Below are 22,287 nucleotides of genomic sequence, written 5' to 3' on the forward strand. Positions count from 1 at the left end.
AGAACAAGCACAACATAGTCAGCAGCAGCAACACAAGCTTCTCTGCACCTCCTGGCCCATGTGCCTGAGCACAGCGCTGGAAGGGTTACCTCTAGGGGTGAGAGATTTGTTCTACCTTTACTCAGTTCCTGGCTTCTCTGATGAAATTACCAGCAAAGAAACTGACTGCAGTTGTGTTGTCCTCTGGCAGCTGCACTATGTCCATCAGTTCACCTCGCATAGATTACTGATAGCTGGTTTCAGTCACTACGGACCTGTGCCTGATTCAGATAAGTGACCTACAGCAGCGGTTCTCAACCTTTCCAGACTGCTGTACCCCCTGCAGGAGTCTGATTTGTCTTGTATACCCCAAGTTTCAGCTCTCTTAAAAACGACTTGCTTAACAAAGTCAGACATAAAAATACAAATGTGTCACAGAACACTATTACTGAAAAATTGCTACCTTTCTCATTTTTACCATATAGTTATAAAATAAATTGATTGGAATATAAATATTGTACTTACGTTTCAGTGTATAGTATATAGAGCTGTATAAACAAGACACTGTCTGTACGAAATTTTAGTCTGTACTGACTTCCCTAGCCTGTTGTAAAACTAGGCAAATCTCTAGATGAGTTGCTATACTCCCTGGAAGACCTCTGCGAACCCCCAGGGATACGCGTAACCTTGGTTGAGAACCACTGACCTAGAGAAACAGGTTCTAACTTGGACATTACAAAAGCCCCACATCAATGGAAAAATATTTTGCCATGGACAGAATGTTGGAAATCCATTTTATCCTCTTTTTTTCTCCAGATGAGCCCATCCCTTGCGCACCAGCATTGGGAGTTCACTTTTGCATAGCAAGACAAAAGAGGAGAGATGCAGCCTTTCATTCTTAGTTGACATTACCTCTTGCCATGCCCTTTGTGGCAGCTGTGACCAGCTCCTGAGTTGGTCCCATGGCTGACCCTGAGGGGGCTGGTGCAGGTGGTTCTTGGTGGAGCTGAAGAACTTGTTTCCTTTGTTGGTCTAGCAGAGCCTGGCCTTGGCTACCGGTAGAGCTCAGTGTCTGATGCTGCCAGCAGTTTTAGCTTTTCTTGGCCCCCCTTCCCCTTCCAGCTCCTTTTGCTTTTTTTATGAAGCTGGGTGGCTTTTGTCTTTTGACCGGTAGGAGTCACTGAGGGCAGATTTCAGAGTAGCAGCCATGTTAGTCTGTATTCGCAAAAAGAAAAGGAGTACTTGTGGCACCTTTGAGACTAAACAATTTATCTGAGCATAAGCTTTCGTGAGCTACAGCTCACTTCATCGGATGCATAAAGTGGAAAGTACAGTGAGGAGATTTTATATACACACAGATCATGAAAAAATACACATTGTAAGGAGAGTGATCACTTAAGATGAGCTATTACCAGCAGGAGAGTGGAGCCCATCTTAAGTGATCACTCTCCTTACAATGTGTATTTTTTCATGGTCTGTGTGTATATAAAATCTCCTCACTGTACTTTCCACTTTATGCATCTGATGAAGTGAGCTGTAGCTCACGAAAGCTTATGCTCAAGTAAATTGGTTAGTCTCTAAGGTGCCACAAGTACTCCTTTTCTTTTTACTGAGGGCAGAATTAGTCTATAGCCTTTTATATGGCACTCAGGTGATAGGCGCTAAATAAACCTTTATAATCATACATATATTATAATAACCACTAGTTTGACAGACTGCCTGTAGTAGGCTATTCAGAATTGCTAGTCCCCACTAATTAGCTGTCCAAGCAGCTGGATAACTTACCCATTCAAGCACTCAAATTAACATGAGAAAGATGGTTTAGCGTTTAAAGCCGCAGCCTCAGAGTCACTAGGTCAGTGTTTTATTTCCACCTCTGGCACGGACTTGCAGTGTAACCTTGGCAAGTAACTGGGGCCCAACAATGCAGACGGACACCAAGTGGTATTTTCAAAAGCATCTAATCAGGTGAGGCACCTAACTCCTGCCTGCTCAGGTGTTTTTAAAAATCCCACTAGGCACCTGTCTGCATCTTTAGGGACCTAAATACCATTGAAAAACTGGCCCTTTGAAGCCTAAGTGAGACTCATTGATAGTCAATGGGACTTGGGCTCCTAAGTACCTACATTACTTTTTAAAATGCAACATCATGGTTTTGGACAATTTTGTCCTTGGTCTCTATCTCTATGTGCAAAAAGAAAAGGAGTACTTGTGGCACCTTAGAGACTAACCAATTTATTTGAGCATGAGCTTTATAAAGTCTGCTGCAGTTTCCACGGTATGCATCCGATGAAGTGACTTTATAAAGTCTGCTGCAGTTTCCACGGTATGCATCCGATGAAGTGAGCTGTAGCTCACGAAAGCTCATGCTCAAATAAATTGGTTAGTCTCTAAGGTGCCACAAGTACTCCTTTTCTTTTTGCGAATACAGACTAACACGGCTGTTACTCTGAAACCCCTATCTCTATGTGCATCATCTTCCCCTTCTGGAAAGCAGGGATAATACTTCCTTGCCACAGGGGTCTGGAGCAGCTTACTTCATTGGTGCCTGCCAAATACTTCGGAGGTCCTTAGACTGAGAGTGCCGTAGTAGTGCAGTGCATTATTATTATTATTAAAGCATTGCCTATTGGAGTATTCAAAGAGAAGCAGCGAGACCCCAGATCTTCATGAATGTCCATACGCCAGACACCGCTAAACAATGAACTGTACATTTTCAAATGCTCCCATTTAACATTTGGATCCAGATTCTGCATTCTAGAGTGATCAGGTTTCTGCTGCTGTGAATTCCGGTTGCTGGTTCCCAGCGATAGAGCCAAATTACCGCCTTGGGTTAGCATAACCACTAATGACAAAGGTAAACAAAACTGGATTATGTGCGCACCAAACGTATTACAATACTTACTACAGATCAAGGCAAGAGCCATGCGCAGCAGCTTGAATTGGCACTTCATTCCAGACCAGTTCTGAAAAAGGACACAACAAAAACAAAATTATGCTGGGTACCATGTATGCATCTTTTTATGCCGTGGAAATCTGAAGACGGATCTAGATACTTGCTGATCAAGGAACTTGATCTCGCCACACACACATAATGGGAAGCTCTGCTCCAATCGGTGCTGCCCTTGCCACACTCCTCAGGGTTCTCAACTCACCAAGCCAAAAGCAGACACGCATCAAATTAAGGATTAGGCAGCTCTCATAAATCAGATGAATCCTTCTGTTTCTTTACTCTGCACATTACTGGTCAGAAGACGAAGATGTGAAAGCATAGTAAATCCACAGAACTGGGAATCCCTGTTTAATCCCTCAGCTATACATGGGCTTTAAACTTTTATTTCTTTTGTCACGCTCTTTTGCTCCTTGATGGATGTTTACAGTTCATACTGGGTGTGAGGGAAACGCGTGGGGAGGTAAGGTCAGGTTATCCCAGAAGTTTTAGATTATGTTACATAGAAATGATAAGAAGGAGCAATTTGAATTAGAAATGTACAATAGTGCAATCCACGGTGTGTCTGTGGGCAGGGACACAGTTGCACACAGAGTGAGGACTCAGTAAAACTAAGTTTGGAAAAAACATGTTGCAGGTCTATTTTTGTGGGTGTGTCCTCAAAGCTTGGAAGCCTAGCAAACAGAGAAGGGTTTGTAGTGGGGGGTTGAAGGGGCAGAGAGAATATAATTAGTTAACTCTTTTATCATCTCACCAACGCGTTAAGTGGTTGGGTTCTGAATGAAAGAACAGGATACACACTTGCTTCCTCCAGCTGAACTAAGGGAGAAGAATGTTCTTGGGTAATGAGAGAGGCAAGTACTGAAAACAATGAGATACCAAGGTATTTCTCCCTCTTTACAGTAATATATTTTCTTCCCCTACCATCTCCTTTTGATCCAAACAGTATAGGAAGGAGCATGGAGACATCAGCATCCCTCTACTTCTTGCAAACAGGAAATCTGAATGACCTCACACCCTTGAGCTAAATCACATCAGAGGATCAATAAACCAACACTGATTTTATCTGCCTCCTGGAAGTTTGCAGCAGTGTTTGCAGTGCTCAAGATTTAAAGGATGAACTCAGGTCTGGAGGGAAAAGGTTAGACAGAATATTCAGGGCTTACATACTAGGGCTGGTTGAAAATGTTCCATCTAAACTGTTTTTCAACAGAAAATTGGGTTTTTGATTAATTTTTTGCAGAAAGTTTCTGCTTGCTATGGAAAACTTTGACTTTTCATCAAAAAACCAAAATCCTGAAAACAGAATACTTTACAGCGAAAAGCTTTTTAGTGGTTGTTTTTCTGATGAAAAGTCAAAACTTTCTAGAGGGAAAAAAATCCATTTCCTGGCCAGCTATATTAAATACATAGATCATTTAGGTTATGGCCCACAAACAAACAGATGGGAGTTTAATCCTTTCTCTTATCCTCTTTCAGTGCAAACACTTAGATACCAAGTAATAAGTGCCTTAGAAATACCATAAAAGGATATTTACATTAGACAGGCCATTGAAGCAAATGCATCTTGGATGCAACTAATTGGCATAATGAAAACTAACAGAACTAATTATTTTTCTTAATTAAAGCAAAACGTTCCTCAAATTATTGAATATTTAGTAAACTTTTACTAAATTTTGCCAGCCACAGGAGGTGCTTAGTTTGGTTAAAATTAATTCTGAAACCAGGGAGAAGAAGCAACTAACTTCAGAATACAAGCATTATCTTTAAAGCTTGCATTAGAAGAGGGGAGTTTCCCTCCCACGATAGTCTCCCTATTCCTCTCTCATGTCAAAAAAGCCCTGTGCTGAAGCAAACCCCTCATTCCAGCCAAGGAGGTTTGGAAACGCTCCTTCTGGAGCCCGATGTCTATGGTTAGTATTTATTATTAATTATTATTATGTATTTGTATTACTGGTATGCCTAAGAGCCATAGTCATGGACTCATACCCCATTGTGCGAGGCCCTGCACAACCACAGAACAAAACAGACAGTACCTGCCCCAAGGAGCTTAGAATCTAAGTATTGTATTATAATAGTGCCTAGAGGCCTCAGCCCAGATAGGGGCTCCATTTTGCTAGGCAATGTAGATGCACGCAATAAAAGATGATCCCTGCCCCAAAGAGCTCACTACTCTTGGCTAGCAGTATGGAAGAGCATACATTGTAGATCACATTTGATATCTTAACTGAAATCTAATCATTGGTAGTTGTGATGGGGTCTGCAAGCCCTCCCACAAAAACAAAGGCAGGAAAGGGTTAAGAACCCTGCCTGCCTGCGACAGACAAAGTAGCCATGCCCTAGTTCAGCTGTGATAAATGCCAATTATGGAGTGACACCCCCCCACCGCTGTGGTGCCTAATGAGGGCAAGCCCAACTGTAAAGAAGGAGGAAGAAGAAAAAGAAGGGACAGAAAAGCTTGGGATTTCTGAGGAGCAATGGCTCTCAGCCAGGACACACCAGCCTGCCTCTGAGAAACTACTGACTCGCTGGAGGTTGAGATGAAAGCCCTGAGGATCAAGGGCCTTTTGACTCAGCTTTATGTTATGCATATAGACTGCCTTTTTTCCTGATATGATTTGAACCGTTGGTATCTGGGCCAAAGAGTGATCCAGACCACTTGATGTGGAACTCTGGCACATGGTTGTGCTCATCACAGCTGGCAGTAGCAATTCAAGTGTTTCGCCCCATTTCAAACTGGCATGAGAAATCTAAAGCCACTGACTCACCTTCTCACCATGATTTCCACTTTTCTGTCACTAGTTCATTGATTTCCATCCCCAAGAATTTCAGGCATCCCACTATTTCCTTGAGAGACCCCTTCCATGTGACCAGCCTTTCACAGCAATCTTGGAAAACAGCTTACAACCACATTCAGTAATCTTTGCAATAAGGAGCCTTTGGTATAATACCACATCTGTTGTGAGCCAGCTATCAGATCTGATCTGCATTGCACTCAATTTATATCTATACTAATCTGTGTGGAAATCTGTGTACACACACACACCTGGAGAAGATGTGTTCTAATAAAGGAAGAAGCCAAAGCATCAAGCTTAGAAAAATCTAATGCCTTGATCCTGTAAAGACTGAAGCACATGCTGAACTGTATATAACGTAGTCCTTATCCAAAGCCCTTTGAGACCAATGGACAGCTCCTATCGACCTGAGGAGACTTTTGCTTTCAAAGGGACTACTCAGAGTGCACAAAATTCAGCACTCGGGTAATTCTTTGTGGGATCGGCCTGCATCTGCTCCCTTTCTTTACGGACTTGGATTTAACCTACAGAAGAAACTGTACAAAAGAGCTACAGAAAGCAGAAGAGTTGGCGATATAATTAGGCATGCACTGAATTCAGTGAAAAGATTGTCTAGTTAACAATCTATATAAAATAGGCTAATAAGACAAATAAACACACAAAGAACATTTTCCTTGGTGTACAGGTCTCCCACTTCTTCCACTGGTCTGTCCTGATCTACATCCATATGCATGGAAGGCAAAATGTAAAAGGACAGGTTAGGGAGGGGAGGCATGAAACTGACACTGGCCCTAGCTGGACAGTTTGGAAGTGGACTTCCAAACTCCAGTCCTGAACACTTGGGATCAATCCACTACAGAGATGGGGCCAATCGCAAAGGGCTTGTTCCAAACCCTATTAAAATCAATGGAAAGACTCCAACTGACGTCAATGGTTCAAACCCAAAGTTCAGACTCCTGAAAATTTCTCCAGAGTTTGAGGCTGTTTGGATCTGAGAGTTTGGTTTTGGCTCATCTCTACATGAAATACATCTGTCCAAAACAGGGGTTTTGTCTTTGGTTGTTGATGTGTTAAATTGTAAGCAACAGATGTCTCTGTCGTTGGACTGAGTGGCAAGTCTCCCAATTTACTTCAGTTGGAGCCAGATTGCTATGTAAATTTCTAGGAGCCCACAAGTAGGTCAGCATTCATAAAGGGGTCATATCTCATCCCAGTTTACATCTTTATAGGTCAACAGTCTGGTTTGATACTTATATATAGGCTTGGAAGGATTAGATTTTAAATCACCCAGTGTCTATAACTGACATTTTCTCCCTCCATCCAAAAAGACTGAAATATCTTCTCACATTAATAATAAAAAGTTACAGAATGGAGAAATTAAATACATATATGTTGCACTCTCAGACAGCTAATGCTGTCAGTTTTATCTAGCAAATCAACTAATGGGAGCTATTCTAAAATAGGATTGTCTGATAATATTACTGTCCTATTTCTGAATCTTATGAACCTCAACTTCTAAAGTAATTAGGTTTTAAATAAATTGGTATAAAGTTTTGTTTTAATTTCCAGCTAGTGCCAAAATTTAAGGTTGGTAACAAAACGTAAAATAAAAAAATCCTTGGAAATAAACATTAATATAGTTGAAACTAACCATAAGAATAAAAATATTCCAAACCTAATGATAAAAATAGCATTATATTTAGCAGGAAACACTCAGGGTTTCAGGGATGAAAGATACACCAACTATGGGCTTGTTTACACTGGGAAACTATGTTGCATTAGAACACTTTAACGAAGGTGATTTACTCAGCATAGACAGGGACTGTCATGTTTAACATCGTGTCAGCTAATTGGGGTAACTTTTAGGGTTAATACACCGTAATTTCCTAGTACAGTTAAGTCCTATGAGCACGTGATTTCCAAAAGAAAGAAAATGTACAGAAATGTTTGTAGACTTTGCTTTACCAAGCAAATTCCAGCACTGTAATAAGACTGCCAAAGCCTGCCTGCCTGCCGTTCGATATGGGTTCACACTGTGAAGAATATTATGCATCTTGGACCACACTTAGACACTTGCAGAATGTTAAGACACATGGACCACCACAGGTTCCTTGGGCAAGTCTCTGTCATCCACTCCCAAATCTGTAAAGTGACGATGATAATACTTAGCCAATTCACTGGAGTGCTATGAGGCAGGCTTAATTTAGTTGCATTTCTAAAGCGCTTGGAAATCCTCACAAGGAAGATGCTGTAGAGCCCTATTCTATTTAGGTTCTTATATACCTCTTGTCACCTGACGTATCTAGAAATGCAAAGCAGTATTATTATTAAGCACCCAATCTCAGTTAGATTCTTTCCAAAGGAATTGTGCCTGTGTAAGGCAGCGTGAGATATCAAAGCATTAAGAGGTTCCAGAACAGCTCCCTACAGCCAAACTAACAACAAACTAAATAATCTACACACCAAAAAAACAAATATTAATGGGGTCCCGGGTCCAGCTCCTGATGTAGCAGGTGGTAATGTATTGAAACAATATTTTACAATATACAAAGTCTGATGTGGGATCTCGGTATAAATCACTTTGGCAGCTGCAAGAATGCAATCTGTGCAAAATAAAGTAACTCATTTTCTCTGTCCACAGAAACAGCTAACATAGTCAGATGGCTCTGAGCTCATGCTGATTAATACTGTTTCCTCCTTTACTCTTCATTTCTATGCAGCTTTGTTGGCTTTTTTTCCCTTATTATTTTCCTTACGGTGAGATGTTTTATTTCTTGCTCTTGTTGGTTATTTTATTTATTTTCAGTAATTTTATTTATTTATTTGTTTGTTTGTTTTTTACAAGCAGGGATATTTTAATTTCCTTCAGTTACCAGGAGGCACAAGGGAAATGGAAGATTCAGATGAGATACTTTCCCTTCCCCCTCCAAACCGCCCGTGCAAAAAGATGAGTATTGTCAACGGATGTGATGGAGTGGCAAATGCAAAACGTCTTTTTCATTATGTAAGAGATTCTCACAGGAATATTAAGCGAGCAAGGGAGAAAGAAAGAAAAAGCACCAGTAACAGGTAGGCAGGAAAGGTTCATAAAAGTCAGTTCAGTCATTTCTTGGTATACTACTGATCATTTTGCAAAGTGACTTGTGCTACTGTGGCAATCACTAAATAGGAGAGAACTGAAAGGTCGAATGATGCAACACTTCAAGAAATCTGAACAATGCACTAAAAATGAATGAACTTACTGGTGGGTGGATGGGTGTGTGTGCATGCTGCCCTCTACTGGATAGAAGCAGAAGTGCTCAATAGTGTGTCATAAATCATCTTCAGCTAACAGAGATTCTCCTGTAGCTCAAGGGGAATGGGATGCTGTGATTGTGGCACATACGAATCAGAGTTCTCTGCTCACTGTAGTCATGCAACTGCAAAGCCGTAGAGGGCTATAGAATTATGATGATACTTTTAGGGCCAAATTCTTAAAGGTACAAATCTCAGTATTTACACATGGAAACTGCCATCCATCTCAGCCACAAGTGCAACTGCAGGTGTAAGTGTCAGTGTGTATGAGGAAGTGGCCACATGCATCAGAGAATGTCTTAAAATTTTCAGGGCCCGAGATGAAGCATCTCTTCTGGGATGCTGAGCAGCCTCAGTGCTCCCATAGAAATCATTGGGAGCTCAATGGGCTCAGCACCTTGCAGGACTGGACCCTTAATTCTTAGTCTGATGCCCAGTGATTGGGGATAAGGGCAGGAGCAGAGAGAGAAAGAGAAAACGTTAATCTCATGAAAGTGTAATTTCTGCACAAATGTTTGTAGGTACCAAGACATTAATAAAGCTATGCCTCTGAGAAAATACAACCCCCACCCTCAGTTGCAAATGGTCTATTTCAGGCATTTAGTTAATGTGAATTACCCATCTTGGAAATTCATGTGTGTGTGTTAGACCTTGTGGGAGGACATTGTTTAACTGGCTGCTATACAATAAAAAAGCTCAAGGAGAAAAGAAGAAGAGTGGAGATGAAAGCACAGAGCTGAACTGTCGTGCCACATGGGGCCAGTTTTTACACAGGTAGAACTGGGAAAGTGTATCCTGTATATGAAACTAGGAGTCACATACCTGGGCTCTATATTTGTCAAGGCACTTATATGGCCCCCTATAACCATAGCATCTGAGCACCTTACAACCTTTAATGTACTTATGATCCCAACACCTCCATGAGGTAAGGCAGTGCTACTATCCCCATATTACAGATCAGGAACTCAGGCACACAGAGATTGAGGTCACAAAGGAAACCCACGGCAGACCAGAGAATTGAACTCAGGACTCCCAAGCTAGCGTCCCAACCACTGGGCCATCCTTCCAGCCTATATGCACTGTAGAAGTCCAAAGTGTATGAGGCTCTGTGCATGCTGAAATGAACCTTCTCTCTATAAAGCAAGCCACATAACTGTTATGCAGCCCGCATTAGCGAAAGACCATTTCTTCCAGCTGCTCGATTTTTCCTGATTCTCTTTGGTGATCATTTCAAATAAGTTTTATTACATAGCCAATGGGGTTTATTTACATTCAATATTTGCACCTGCATTTGGGATCCTGACTTTGTGTAGGTGCCCTGTGATAAGGGGCATGGAAATCCAAAGAGAAGGGGAGAGTTTGGAAAACAGAAAATAGGGCAGATCCAGATCTGGACAGGGTGAATAAACACACAAAAATTCAACAAGTTTGACGGTGGCAGATTGACAGCTTTGGAAACTGAAGTCCTCTATGCACAGAAGAAGTGCATGGACGGGAGCACTGAGAGCTTCCCACATACAGTATCCCCTCCAACCAATGTACCTCAACCCTGGGGCAGAGGGACCACCTCTAGGGAAAAGAGGGCAAGTCATTCTTTATGGCCCATTCACATCCTTGGCAGGCCGCCAAGAAATCACCAGATTGTGACCATATTTGTCACTATTGACCCAGGCTCGATTCAGACTGCTGAGTTAGCCATGACAGGCCCCACTGCCAATCTCCCCAGAGCCATCTAGTCTCCCAGAATTCATCCCCTTTCAAATAGGCTTGCCAATCGTTCTGGTACTTACCATTACTATGTTGGCCAGATGAGCAGAAAGGAGTGCATAAACCCCTCCAGAGGAACCCACCACTGGCGCAGTCATGTCAGCTACTGATACCACCAGGGAACCTTGGACGAAGAAAACAGCTAATTACCATCTCCCCCTGATAGGAGAACTCTCCACCTCCACCCTCTTTTCTGCATTAGGGGGAGGGTGACCAGATAGCAATTGTGAAAAAACAGGACAGGGGTGGGGGGCAATGGGCGCCTATACAAAAAAAGTCCCAAAAAACGGGACTGTCCCTTTAAAAAAGGGACATCTGGTCACCCTAATTAGGGGCTGCAGTCAGCAATACTGGGGGAGGGGAATAAATTGACTAGAGAACCTGACTAAGCCCAGTAGCACTGCCTGGAAAGTGACACATTTTTTTTTACATCGACTTTAAAACTACCATCAAATACATTTGATCAGGGTCAGCCACCGTGCTTGCAGCTGCTCTGTTTTGCTTTCTCTCTCTCTCAGTTTCTCTCTTTGGTTCTTAGTTGCTTTGTGTTCTGCTTTCTCTCTCTCTCTCTCTCACAACACACATATACACACCCCTCAGCAAAAGTTCCTGGGTGGGTTTATACACTCCTTTTGTCATAGGGGGGCTTATGCTGACAGTTATGTCAACTGAGGGATGACACCGCTGTCAATCTCAAACCTATAACCAGGTTTCACCCAGCTCTTAACAGTATCTTAAAATGTGTTCAGCAAAAGGAACCACAGCTTAGGTGAAAACAGTGAAGAACCATCAAAGAGATAAATGTGTCCCCCAGAGGATAAAATGGAAGTGATTTTAGTCCTGGCAAGATAAACATTTGCACAATGAGGAGGAACTGGAGACTCGTGACTGATCACTGGGTTCTGATTTAAGGGTGAACAAATGCAGTTTATTACTTAGGAAGATGTAAGAGCAGGGAAGGGTAACAGTAACTCAGATGGTGACAAATGAAGTTTAAATCCAGGAGATGACAAAAGGATGAATCAGTTGTAGAGGAAACTGTTTCAAGAAGGCAGCAAGATGCAGTGGCTGGGGCACTGGATTGGTGGTCAAGAGGGTTTTTATTCCTGGATCTGCCAGCAACCCCCTGTGTGAGTTTCCGCTGTATAAAATGGGGTTCATGATGCTTGCCCACCTTGTAAAATGCCTGCAGACCTACAGAAGAGAAATGCTAACTATTCTTAATGCAAGCTTGACTCAGTAGAAATCACAGAACGATCAAGTGATCAACACCTCCTGCTCCAAACACGTGTGTAACCTCTTGATGGCCCATCCATGCAGGGCCAGGAGGAGAAAGGCCCAGCTAAAGCAGGGCACAGTCAAGTCACTTCCTCATTTTTATTGACTCTTCCTTTTCCAACATGGAAAGAGTTTTCTTCAGCCGGTTTAGGGCCTTTCCCTCTTGACCACTGGGCATCCTGCAGGGCTCAAAATATCTGTGCATCTGATCCAGTTCTCATTCATTGCTAGTATCACAATGACACCAAAAGACCACAGTTGAGGTTGGGGCCCCATTGCTCTAGGCACTGCATGCACACATGCAGATACTAAGAGACAGTCACTGCCTCAGAAAACTCACAATCTAAACAGATGAGACCCACAAAGTGGGGGGAGGGGAAACAGAGGCACAGAGAGCTGAAGTAACTTACACAATGTCAGTGGCAGAGCCAGGAATTGAACCCCGAGTCTCAGTCCAGTGCCCTGGGCCCTAGACCTCTCTGCCCTCCCAGCATGGGGAAGAGAACCAGAGCTAGTTTCTGAAGTCAGCTGAAGGGATGCTGGGGAGGAAGGATCTTCCTGTGGTTAAGAAAGAGAGATGGGTTCTGTTCTCAACTCTACAACTCACTTCTTGTGTGAGGCTGGGCAAGTCACTCTGGAGCAGGCTTTGGTTCTTCCAGCCACTGAGGTCCTGGGCTATCTAGTGTTGCTGGTGGCCCTGACTCCCCCACATCTTGCACTCTGGGCACCAAGTGCTGAAAGGAGAAAGGCTCTCTGTCCTCTCTTACACATTCATGCAACAGAACCCACAATCTGACCATTGATATCCCCATGTCTCAGTTTGTCCAGCCTGTGAAATGGGTTTATACACCACCCCACAACACAGGGTGTTGGGAAGCTTACGTCATTAATGTGTGGGTGGGTGGTTGGGACTTTGGAGAGCATCCCATGCAAAGCGTTCACATTGTTCTATAGACTGTAAACTCTTCAGAGCCAGGATTCTCTCTTTTCTGTGCTTGTACAGTGACTAGCACAGCAGGGCCCCATCCCGATGGGGGCCTTTGAGCGCTACCAAAATAGGCATATTTAATAATAATATAAACCATGCTAAACTTGTTGTGTTTTGGTGTCTTCCCCCAAAGCCAGCCTCAGGTTCTCACACCTCCCGAGCAGATCTGGGCTCAGTGCTGGGAGAAACCAGCTGACAAGTCTGAAACCTGCTGGTTCATACCAAGCTTCACTCAGAGTTTGTCTGACATCTTCAGAGGGCCAGTGATGCTGAGCTTTCCAATACTCCTCTCGGGAATTAGGTTGTAGCTCCCTATGCTGGACGTCCTGGAGAACAGCAGTGGCTGGCTGCCTCGTAGTTAAACTCTCTTCCATTAACGACTTTGTTCTCTCTTTAATGAGAGCGGGGCCCAGCGCTTCCCTGGTGACGCTGGCTGCATGGGTTATTATACTGCATATTAACCTTGTTTACTCTAGCTGTTACCATCAATGTCATTTTGAAAGGAAAATTAGAGCCAGCACGGTTTGATTTTCCCATTAAGATGAAATAACTGGAAATCTACAGAGTTCCTTGCTTCATCAGTAAAATGAGATACTAAGTGCCAGTTGAGCCAAGCGTGACTCCAGCACTTCGAAAGCAGACAGAGCGCCAAGGCCTGAGGGGGTGGTCGGGCCTGGGACAGTGCACTTCACCAGCATTCCCTAGCTAATCCTCCATGCCGGAGTGAGGGAGGTCAGCATCCCGCCCATTGCGCCAAGACAGAAACGAAGACGAAGAGAACGCAGGCCAAACCCTGGCAGGTGCTGAGGGCCCTCAACACACCTTCGGTGAAATGCAGGAGGCGCTCTGCACCTCACAGAATCAGGACCAATGCGACTTGGGTTTGGCATTCAACACTCCTGTGCTCTGACAGACCATAATGCAACATCTTCAGTGCTGCAGTTCACTCTGCCATGCTGCTCGCTCAAGCTTTCCTATGTCACGCTCACTTTCTGTGCACTTGTTTTCTGAAACAGCGGCTTGGACACAGACAGACACTTACATCCTCTCTCGGAACTCGCTCAAGCACTGACGGATCAAGGGAAAACACCAGTGGGATAGCTGCATTCAGGGTCCAATTCCCCTGTGCCAAGGGCCAGCAGAAAGCCTGCAAAGTGCACCCTTAAGCCCCAGGTGCTGCACCCAAGATGAGTTGAAATGACTAAAGTTGTTGCTTCAGATCACTATTTGATGCCAACAGGGCTGGCCTTATAGTTTACAGGACTCCAAACTGTTCTGAAGAGGGGAAATCGAGCCATGCATTACCAGAAGGGACCTACAAGCAAGTCAGCTCATTCCCTTTCTGGTGCCACTGTAGAAGGCGGCGATAGAGCCAGCATGTCAACTGGAGTTTTGAAATCCAGATGCAAGGTCTTTCTGAAGGTGCCCTCACTCAAACAGAAGTTATGGGCTTGATGCAGCAACACTGAGTGAAATCCTCTAGCCTAAGATCATGTCATGCTAGTCATGCAAGAAGTCAGACTAAATGGTTCCTTTCTGGCCTTAACACCTATGAATCTATGACTCTACATGAGCTGTACAGCTCACGTGGGATGAAAAACACTATGTCACAGCTTACTTTGCTTGGGTTCATGGCCAGCCCTGGATGCAAACACCACAAGGGGATTTTACAACACAAAGAAAAATAAAACATCCAGAGCCAGATGGGTTGGGATACTAGTAGGCAACAGAACAGCCTATCTGCTTCTCATCTTAGCACACTCCCCGGTTAGATTCCCACTGCACTAGCAGAGACAGGCTCAGTCAGAAAACAAGGACTCCCCGTCATCTTCTCCCTGTCAGGATGGCCAATAAAAGTTGTGTGTAAGCTAAAAATTTCAGAGAGCAAATTATGCTGGTACAATAATAATGATGTATCCAAAAGAAGACATGGTTTCTTCTATTCATCTCAATTAGAGGCAGGCTGGGTCAGGTTACAAAGCTCCTTTCACTGTGAATTTTAGAAAGTAATTGAAGAGATGGAGAGACAAGGCAGACAAAGCCTAAGCCAGCATCATGAGGCAAGGATACGAGAGATTATTCCTGATTAGCAAGGAAGAGGGAAAAACCACACAACGGCCGAAAGCAGCAGAGTCCTAAGAAGGACAAAACATTTCAAATGGACTTTTATGACTTTGCTAATTACTCTGCTAATATAGAGCTTGACTGTGGCTTAATCAAGTGTCAAGGCTCCATTGCACTATTCAAATAACATAGACAGGGTAATATTTTAAAAAGTACCTAAGTGACATAGGAACCTAAATCTCATTTTCAAAAGACTTGGGCCCCTAAGTGTCTTAGGCACCTTTGAAAATGTTAACTAAACCCCCACCCCCGATGGGACACAACTGGTGGATGAGGCAGACAAATGGAGTGGGCTGGGTTGGAAGGATGAGAGAACAATAAACTAAACAGTTTAGCAGAAGGCAACATTGCTGTGCCCCTAGGCCAGAGTATGAACTGTGACTCGGTGTACGTCTTCACTGCAAAAAATAAACGGTGCGTCAACTCAGGTTAACATAGCAGTGAAGACACAGCAACTCTGCTTTTAACATGGGTTAGCAGCTTGAGTTCAACCCTAAACTTCCCCACCGGCTTTAACTCGAGCTAAGACTGTTCCTAAGCATGCTGACTGTACTTAAATCAGAACTCAACAATGCATAAACCAGTAGCAGATGTCTTCTCCCCCATGCCAGCTCGGCTGCACTAGCTGGCTCACTGGGGGTGGGGCAGGCAGAGTCCAGCTTTTGCTGAATCCAATCCCTGCCTGCCCCTCTGTTCTCGCAGCAACAGCTCTCCCACTTGCACTGTGGGTCACTGCCCTGTGCTGGCTATGTAAAAGAGGATCCTTATGTCCCTTTACTCCCCTGCATGGGTGCACAGAGCAAGCCATGATTTTGTGCTGGATTAGGAGTGATGCATTTCTGTCTTTCTAGTTTTTCATACCATGTTCTTCACTATGGTAGCTCCATATGGCTGACTTTTTTACCATCTATAGTTACAGGTATATATGCAGACGCACCCATATCTGTACATAAACACACACACACAGAGAGCTCTGGGGCCCGAAAATTGCACTTAGCCAGTCCCCTTGCTATTCACAGAGCATGGGGGGTGGCGGGGGGCCGGGGGAGACAGGCAAAGTAGGAGACTTGCAGTCCTAGCTGTCAGAAACCCAGGGCTTGCAGCTCCACTCTAGGGGAAGCTGCTCCCTCTTACAAATCGACTGGAGTTTGCCAAAAGGGGCCACGCTCCAACAGACCTTGGGACTTCATTTGGACTGGGACTTGGGTGCTCAGGAGTGAACGAGTTGCAATGGAAGCTGGAGGAACATGGCATTGGGGCAGAGGTGGGAGTCCCCTAGAGGCAAATGGGATGAACTGTTGTTTAGGGCTGTAGCCAGGGACCAAGGGAAGGGAGCAAAGGCTCGAGAGGCAGTGGTGGTACTGGAAGGAGCTGATGGATCTGAGTGGCTCAGACGCCTTTTCTTGGCAGAGACAAAGCAGGTTCTGCCCAACTGGGGGAAAACAACTGATGTTGTGTTACTCTACGCATCTTATCCCTGCAATGCTGGCACAGTGTGTGCCTGGGAAGTTTGCTGGGACATGGCTGGTCAAGAGCCAAACACAAAGCTGTGTCTGTCAGGACCAAATCTCTCACAGGGCTTGTCTACACAGTGCAGTAGTGTGCAGCAGTGGGGTGTGAGTTCTAATGCACACCAGCATGTCTCCCACTAACTGCCCTGTTTAGACTCTGCTGGTGCACACTAGAAATTCTCTAGAGCAGGTTAGCGTAGCCCTTTTTCAAACACCACTATGTTAATAAGCAGTAGGGAACTCTTAGGTGTGTGCCAGCTGTGACCCAGGGACCACTTCATACTAAATGCCAGAGGGCACAGGGTGCACAGAGTTTTACAGGGATCCCCTGGGTTGTATATATGCATACTAATTTGCCAAAGGGTGGCATGTGAGGTCTCTACCAAGAGCCAGTAGCCTGCAGGTCATCATAATCACCACAGAATGTATGGATGGATAATATTTAAGAAGTTCTTTATCTGTACTAAAAATTATGTTTTTAAGGACTTGGAGGCAAGGCAGGTCACCACGAGGTGACATGCCTTGGACTGGCTCCTTTCAGGCAGGAGGTAATGGACACTTATCTCCCTGTCTGGTCATATGTATATTGTAGGCTTCACAGTGTAGGCCTATTTGCACACTGAGCCAGATGCTGATTAAGAGATTCCACCAGAAATCTACCAGGAAGGAGTACCCAGGAAACAACCACGAGCAGGGGGAGGTCCTGATTGTGAATAAGGACAATGGATTGTTCTGATATATCTGGGGTGCAAACAGACATCCTGGATCTTTCACCGTGGGGGCAAGCTGACAAGCACGACTTGTCTCATGAATGGAAGATCACAGCCAAGCCTGACTGTAAAATACTGGAAGGACTTTGGGTGAGCATCCCTCTGTAAGACAGGAAAGTATCTAGTTAAGTAAGTCTAGGTTCTAGAATGTGGATTATGATTATATTTTATAGGTACCCATTTGTTTCATTACTTCTGATAGCTATCACTTGACTCTCTATACTCTGCTAAATAAACTTTTCCTTGTTTTCACTATAAACATATCTAAGTGTTGCGTGTTAAACAGAGCGGTGACCTGAGATGGAAGTGGTCGGCTGGGATGTACTGCTTCTTCAGGAGCAGCGCATCTGTGTATATTGTGAGTGTCCAGTGGAACAAGGTCTGGATCCTCCAGGGAGATGCACGGAGGTTGGAGCGTGCCTATTGTTAACCTGCAGAGAGAGTGGGGCCTGGATAGGCCTAGAGGAGAGCGTGTGTGTTGCCTGTGGCCAGTGGAGTTGTGGAGCTGACTCCCAACAGGCCCAGACAAGGATTTCTCATGCTAAGGACAGGTGGTAGCGAGGTGCCTCACAGCTCTGAGTATCACATCATGGTCTACGCAGGCCAGTTGGCGTGCAACGCGTTGCTGTGCCTTAGAATTCACACCCCGCTGGTGCATATTACTGGTCTGTGTCGACAAGCCCGAAGACATTGTTAACAGGCTTTTCCTCTGCAACACATTAGTAAATATTTAACTATATTCAATGTAGCTGTCACCTGTAGAGTTAGGGTGTTAAATCTGGAGACTCATTTCAGTCCAAGTGAGAAAGAAAGGGGCTTAGTCCTGCTTTACCCGCAAATCTCAGTGCATCCTTAACCCTGGAGTGGACGCCCCCTTAATTCTGGGGGCTGAAAGACACCCTTCCCCAGGGAAACGTAGCCAGGTTCCTGGGCTCTTATGGAGCCTGGCTGAGTGAGTTGTTCTCTGGCTGAGAAGCTAATGAGGAACCATTAATGAGAATAGTATTTACACAATTAAATCCCTGGGCGCTGTGCTGGAAACATCCCTTTCAGTCTCACCATCTCTGCACAGCAAAAGGTTCTAATAGCAGAGCCAAGCAAACTGGAGAGAATTAGATTAGAAATAATGAGCTATCCCTCCTGATGAAAGTCAGTTAAGGGCAGGGGATGAGCATGTTTGGGCTGCCCCATTTGTTTACAAGCTGTATTATCTCTCTATTTCTTCGATCTGCAGCATTAACCTGTGCTCTCTCTCTCACTCACTCTCCCAGCACAGTTCAAAGCACCAGGAACATGTTTTAAATCAAATGTGTCAAATAATTGGCTAAACAAATCTAATCACAAAGGGATATCGTGTGCTGGTTTTCTGCCTGTGATTCTTCATGTTAACAATTTCCAAGTTGTATTCACCTTGAGATAAGAAGGGATTACTTTCAGCACTGCCCTCCACAGCGTACTTAGCACAGTTAATGAAAGGAAAAGCATGTGCATGAATGGAAATCAGAGAATTCATTTAGAATAATAAGAAGCATGGTAGCCGAGACAAACTAAAAGACGTGCCCAGTCCATAAGAAGCGTGTGTGGGCCTGCAAATCCTGGCTGTGGTTATAATTTGTCGGTCCTCAAGCAACAGCAGGCCAGAGCTACCAAGGATAAAGGCTGAGGCCACAGATTTGCTCCCTTCCAGTCCCACTACTAGAGGTGGCTCTGATGGCAAATCAATTCCACCTATGACCTCACAAACAAAGGAAGAGACAGAGTCAGCCTGCAGAGCTCCCATGTGATTTGAAACAACAAACCCTAAATGGTGGCTTGCTTTGCTTGCGCTGCTGGGCATAGGCCTTTTCTCAAAACGGTCTTAGTTTTTCACTTTGCATTTATAAGCAATTGGTTTTTTTAAGTCTGTGTATTTTTTGGGTAGCAGTTAGTCAAACGTAGACCCATCTGCCAAGCCCTCAGCGAAGATGTCAAGTTGTAAGCATATTTCCAAATAGCGTCCAACACAGTTTTGAGCCTTGGATCTCAGCTACGCTATGAGAAGCCAGCAGGGTGTGGGAGCTGGTTACCACACAATAGTACCCAACAGGGCCAAACCACGTTTCAGTCTTGCAGAGTAAGTGGGGTAGACCCAGATTTCAGCCTCGGACTCTGCAGATCACAATGGCTCAATAGACATGAGGTGAAGTTTTCAAAAGCACCTAAGTGACTTAGAGTATGTCCACACAGCCATGGGCAGCACATGAACCCCCTGTTCAGGGAGGCTAGCGTCCAGCCCTGCCCCTTCTACCCCAGAGGCCGTCCCTACCCTAACAAACCCTATCCTTCTCCCCTACCCTGCTGGAGCCCTGAGCCCCACCTGCAGTCAGAGGATCCCTGCCCCAGCCAGCTCATTGGCCACCCCGAGTCCCAGTCCGCCCAAGCCACAGAGGACACAAAGATGTGATCAGCCTCTGCATTTTACTGCATAACTGTTACCACCACGTGAGATACACGCATGAGCTTTTTGGGTGCCCAAACTGAGAACCCTTAAAGAGGTCTGACAATTCAGAGAGCAGGGGCTGGTACATAAACTCCCTAGTCACTCCTGGAAATCTTAGTCAAATACAGACAGAGAAAGAATCTTGGCTTCTGACTTTGCTCCTCCTTCTGAACTTGTAAATTCCAGCCAGAGTTTAAGGCAGAACAAGAGAGCAACTCTGCCTCCTCCTCCTAGAATGGCAAAGGTATCAGGCCATCTGCTTAATCCCCAAGGGGCTAACACTACAGTGATGCAAATGCAATGTCATGATGCCATGACCACGCCAGTGATCAGTGATGCCACGAAGGCCCTGAGTTGGACAAGCCTTGCCAGTACTTCAGAAGCAGGAATCCCTGGAGCAGAGCTCACCAGGCTGCAAAGGTACTGCATGAGAGCTCTACAGGAAGCACTGGTGGCTTTTGGGCACAGCTGCTGTCTTTCAGCAGATAAAGCACATTTGAACCAAGGCTGCCACGTGTCTATGCTCCAGTCAGAGCCTTCACAAGCCTCTGAGGTTTTGCTTAACAGGTTTCACAAGCCTCTGAGGTTTTGCTTTCTTTGATTTCCAGGCATGTGAGGTTCACGCCCGCCGAGTCTCAGATGGAGCTCCGAGGTTCACTTAAGGCACCCGGGCTGCACAGTTTGCAGAATTTGGCTCAAATGTTTAAAATATTTTTTTTAAACAAATGGAAAATTTTGCAATTCAGAATGGGGGCTACGTTCTTGTAAGTACCTGCCTGGCTTTCCCTGCCAAGTAGAAATGCATGCACCTCAAAGGAAAATGAAGAGCTAAAATCAAGGCTTCCTTGCTGCTGAAAGAACTGATATGGCAGAGACCTGGGGGTACTTTAGTAATTCCTGGCCACATCAGCACCATTGTGCAGGGTCATTCCCAAAATATTGCATCCTGCAGATGCTATTTGCAAGACAGACTGTATAGCCCCATTGGATCCATGTTTCAAGTGTTATAACCTTAGTGCTAGAATTACAATGGCAAGGCTAAATGGCCACCATCATCCCAAGCATCCCAAGTCTTTGGCACGGAAAGCAAAGAACTCCTGCCCAAGAAACGTCAAGAATAGGCACCTTTTCCTCCCATACCATAAACACCCAAACCTTTGAGAACATTGATTGTGATACTTCCAGCGCGCGGTCATCTGGGGTCAGACACACCACTTACCTGCTACAACTCCAGCAATGTAGACAAAGCCAATCCTTGCTGCTCCATGCACCATTTCGAGGGGAACCCCAACCAGAAGCTGAAGAGCAACATTGAGTCCAAGGTGTTCTATCCTGGGGCAAAGAAAAATACCATTAGTTGTGTTCTTTCTAACTGTGTTTTCCCCTTGTTTCCCACAATGTAACGATGTCTTGGAAGAGGAGGCCAAGTGAGCCACAATCTAGATTCTAATCAGATTTCTTTGGCTTAGTCTATGTAACTTTCATGCATTTTTTTTTTTAGTCACTGACCTACAGCTGATTTATCATCAATATTCATATCACATGCTCTGATACCTGCATTTGGAGAGACAGGCAGCTATCCCTGGGCATAGATTTTGTCATGAATCCATGACTGCAAACTCCACCACAGTGGCAAGGGGATAAAAACCATGACCTTTGTTTAAAAGCTAAACAAAGCCAAAGCCTAAGGAAGTCTCACCAGTAGTAACATTGGGGGTTTTAGCCTTGCAGGCTGCAGCCACTAAAAGACAATTTTGGCACATGAAATTGAACAGATCTGACATCATCCAACAAAGGGAAGTTGTGATGGATACAGTTCACACTCCCCAGTCATTTATTACAGGCTACCATGGTGGATTCCTTCAGTGAATTTTGTGGATGGATATTATGTTAGATTTTTACTATTCCAAAAGAATATTACAAAATAATCCCCAGATGAAATGGGCTAATTCTAGATAGGTAGAGTGCACTCCCTGATTTTTCCGTTAAAGCTTTTCATAAGAATTCTGTCTCCTCCCAAGATTACACCAAATTCTCTTCATCTTCCATGTTATAAGGGCGCTATCTTCATAAGAAGACACTTCACCCTCTCAATAGCATTGGTAACGGATTGCTATGACATGAAGTCTGCAGATTCAGACCAGTGGTTTTAGGAATGTTCCACACATTACTCAGATTCAAGCCTGTTATAATGTGAACCTGAACAACAAGGCATGGCCTGGCCTAAAGGAATATACGACATGGGGGAAAATGTGTGAACCAATGCATATAGCAGGAATGTAGAGCCATGGACTATTCACTGTGCACTGACCCACCAAATACACTGGGTGTGGAAGACGGTTAAGTGAAGAC

General features: G+C 44.5%; 1 protein-coding gene across 10 annotated transcripts in view; it reads right to left on the reverse strand.

Annotated features, from left to right (window-relative positions):
- Window positions 1-22,287, reverse strand: part of RHBDL3 (rhomboid like 3) — a 132,139-nt gene that overhangs the window by 9,627 nt on the left and 100,225 nt on the right. For all 10 annotated transcript variants that reach the window (XR_012154757.1, XM_073310419.1, XM_073310417.1 and 7 more), the window contains 3 exons: window positions 21,155-21,267; window positions 10,809-10,909; window positions 2,885-2,945 (listed from right to left, as the gene is read on the reverse strand). Coding sequence is in view for 9 of the 10 variants with exons in the window: in XM_073310419.1 (XP_073166520.1) it covers window positions 2,885-2,945; window positions 10,809-10,909; window positions 21,155-21,267 (275 nt within the window). In the remaining variant the exon portion in view is untranslated. The remainder of the gene's footprint in view (window positions 1-2,884; window positions 2,946-10,808; window positions 10,910-21,154; window positions 21,268-22,287) is intronic.

Source organism: Lepidochelys kempii, chromosome 14 (assembly GCF_965140265.1).
Source record: "Lepidochelys kempii isolate rLepKem1 chromosome 14, rLepKem1.hap2, whole genome shotgun sequence".
NCBI classification, from domain to species: Eukaryota; Metazoa; Chordata; order Testudines; family Cheloniidae; genus Lepidochelys; species Lepidochelys kempii.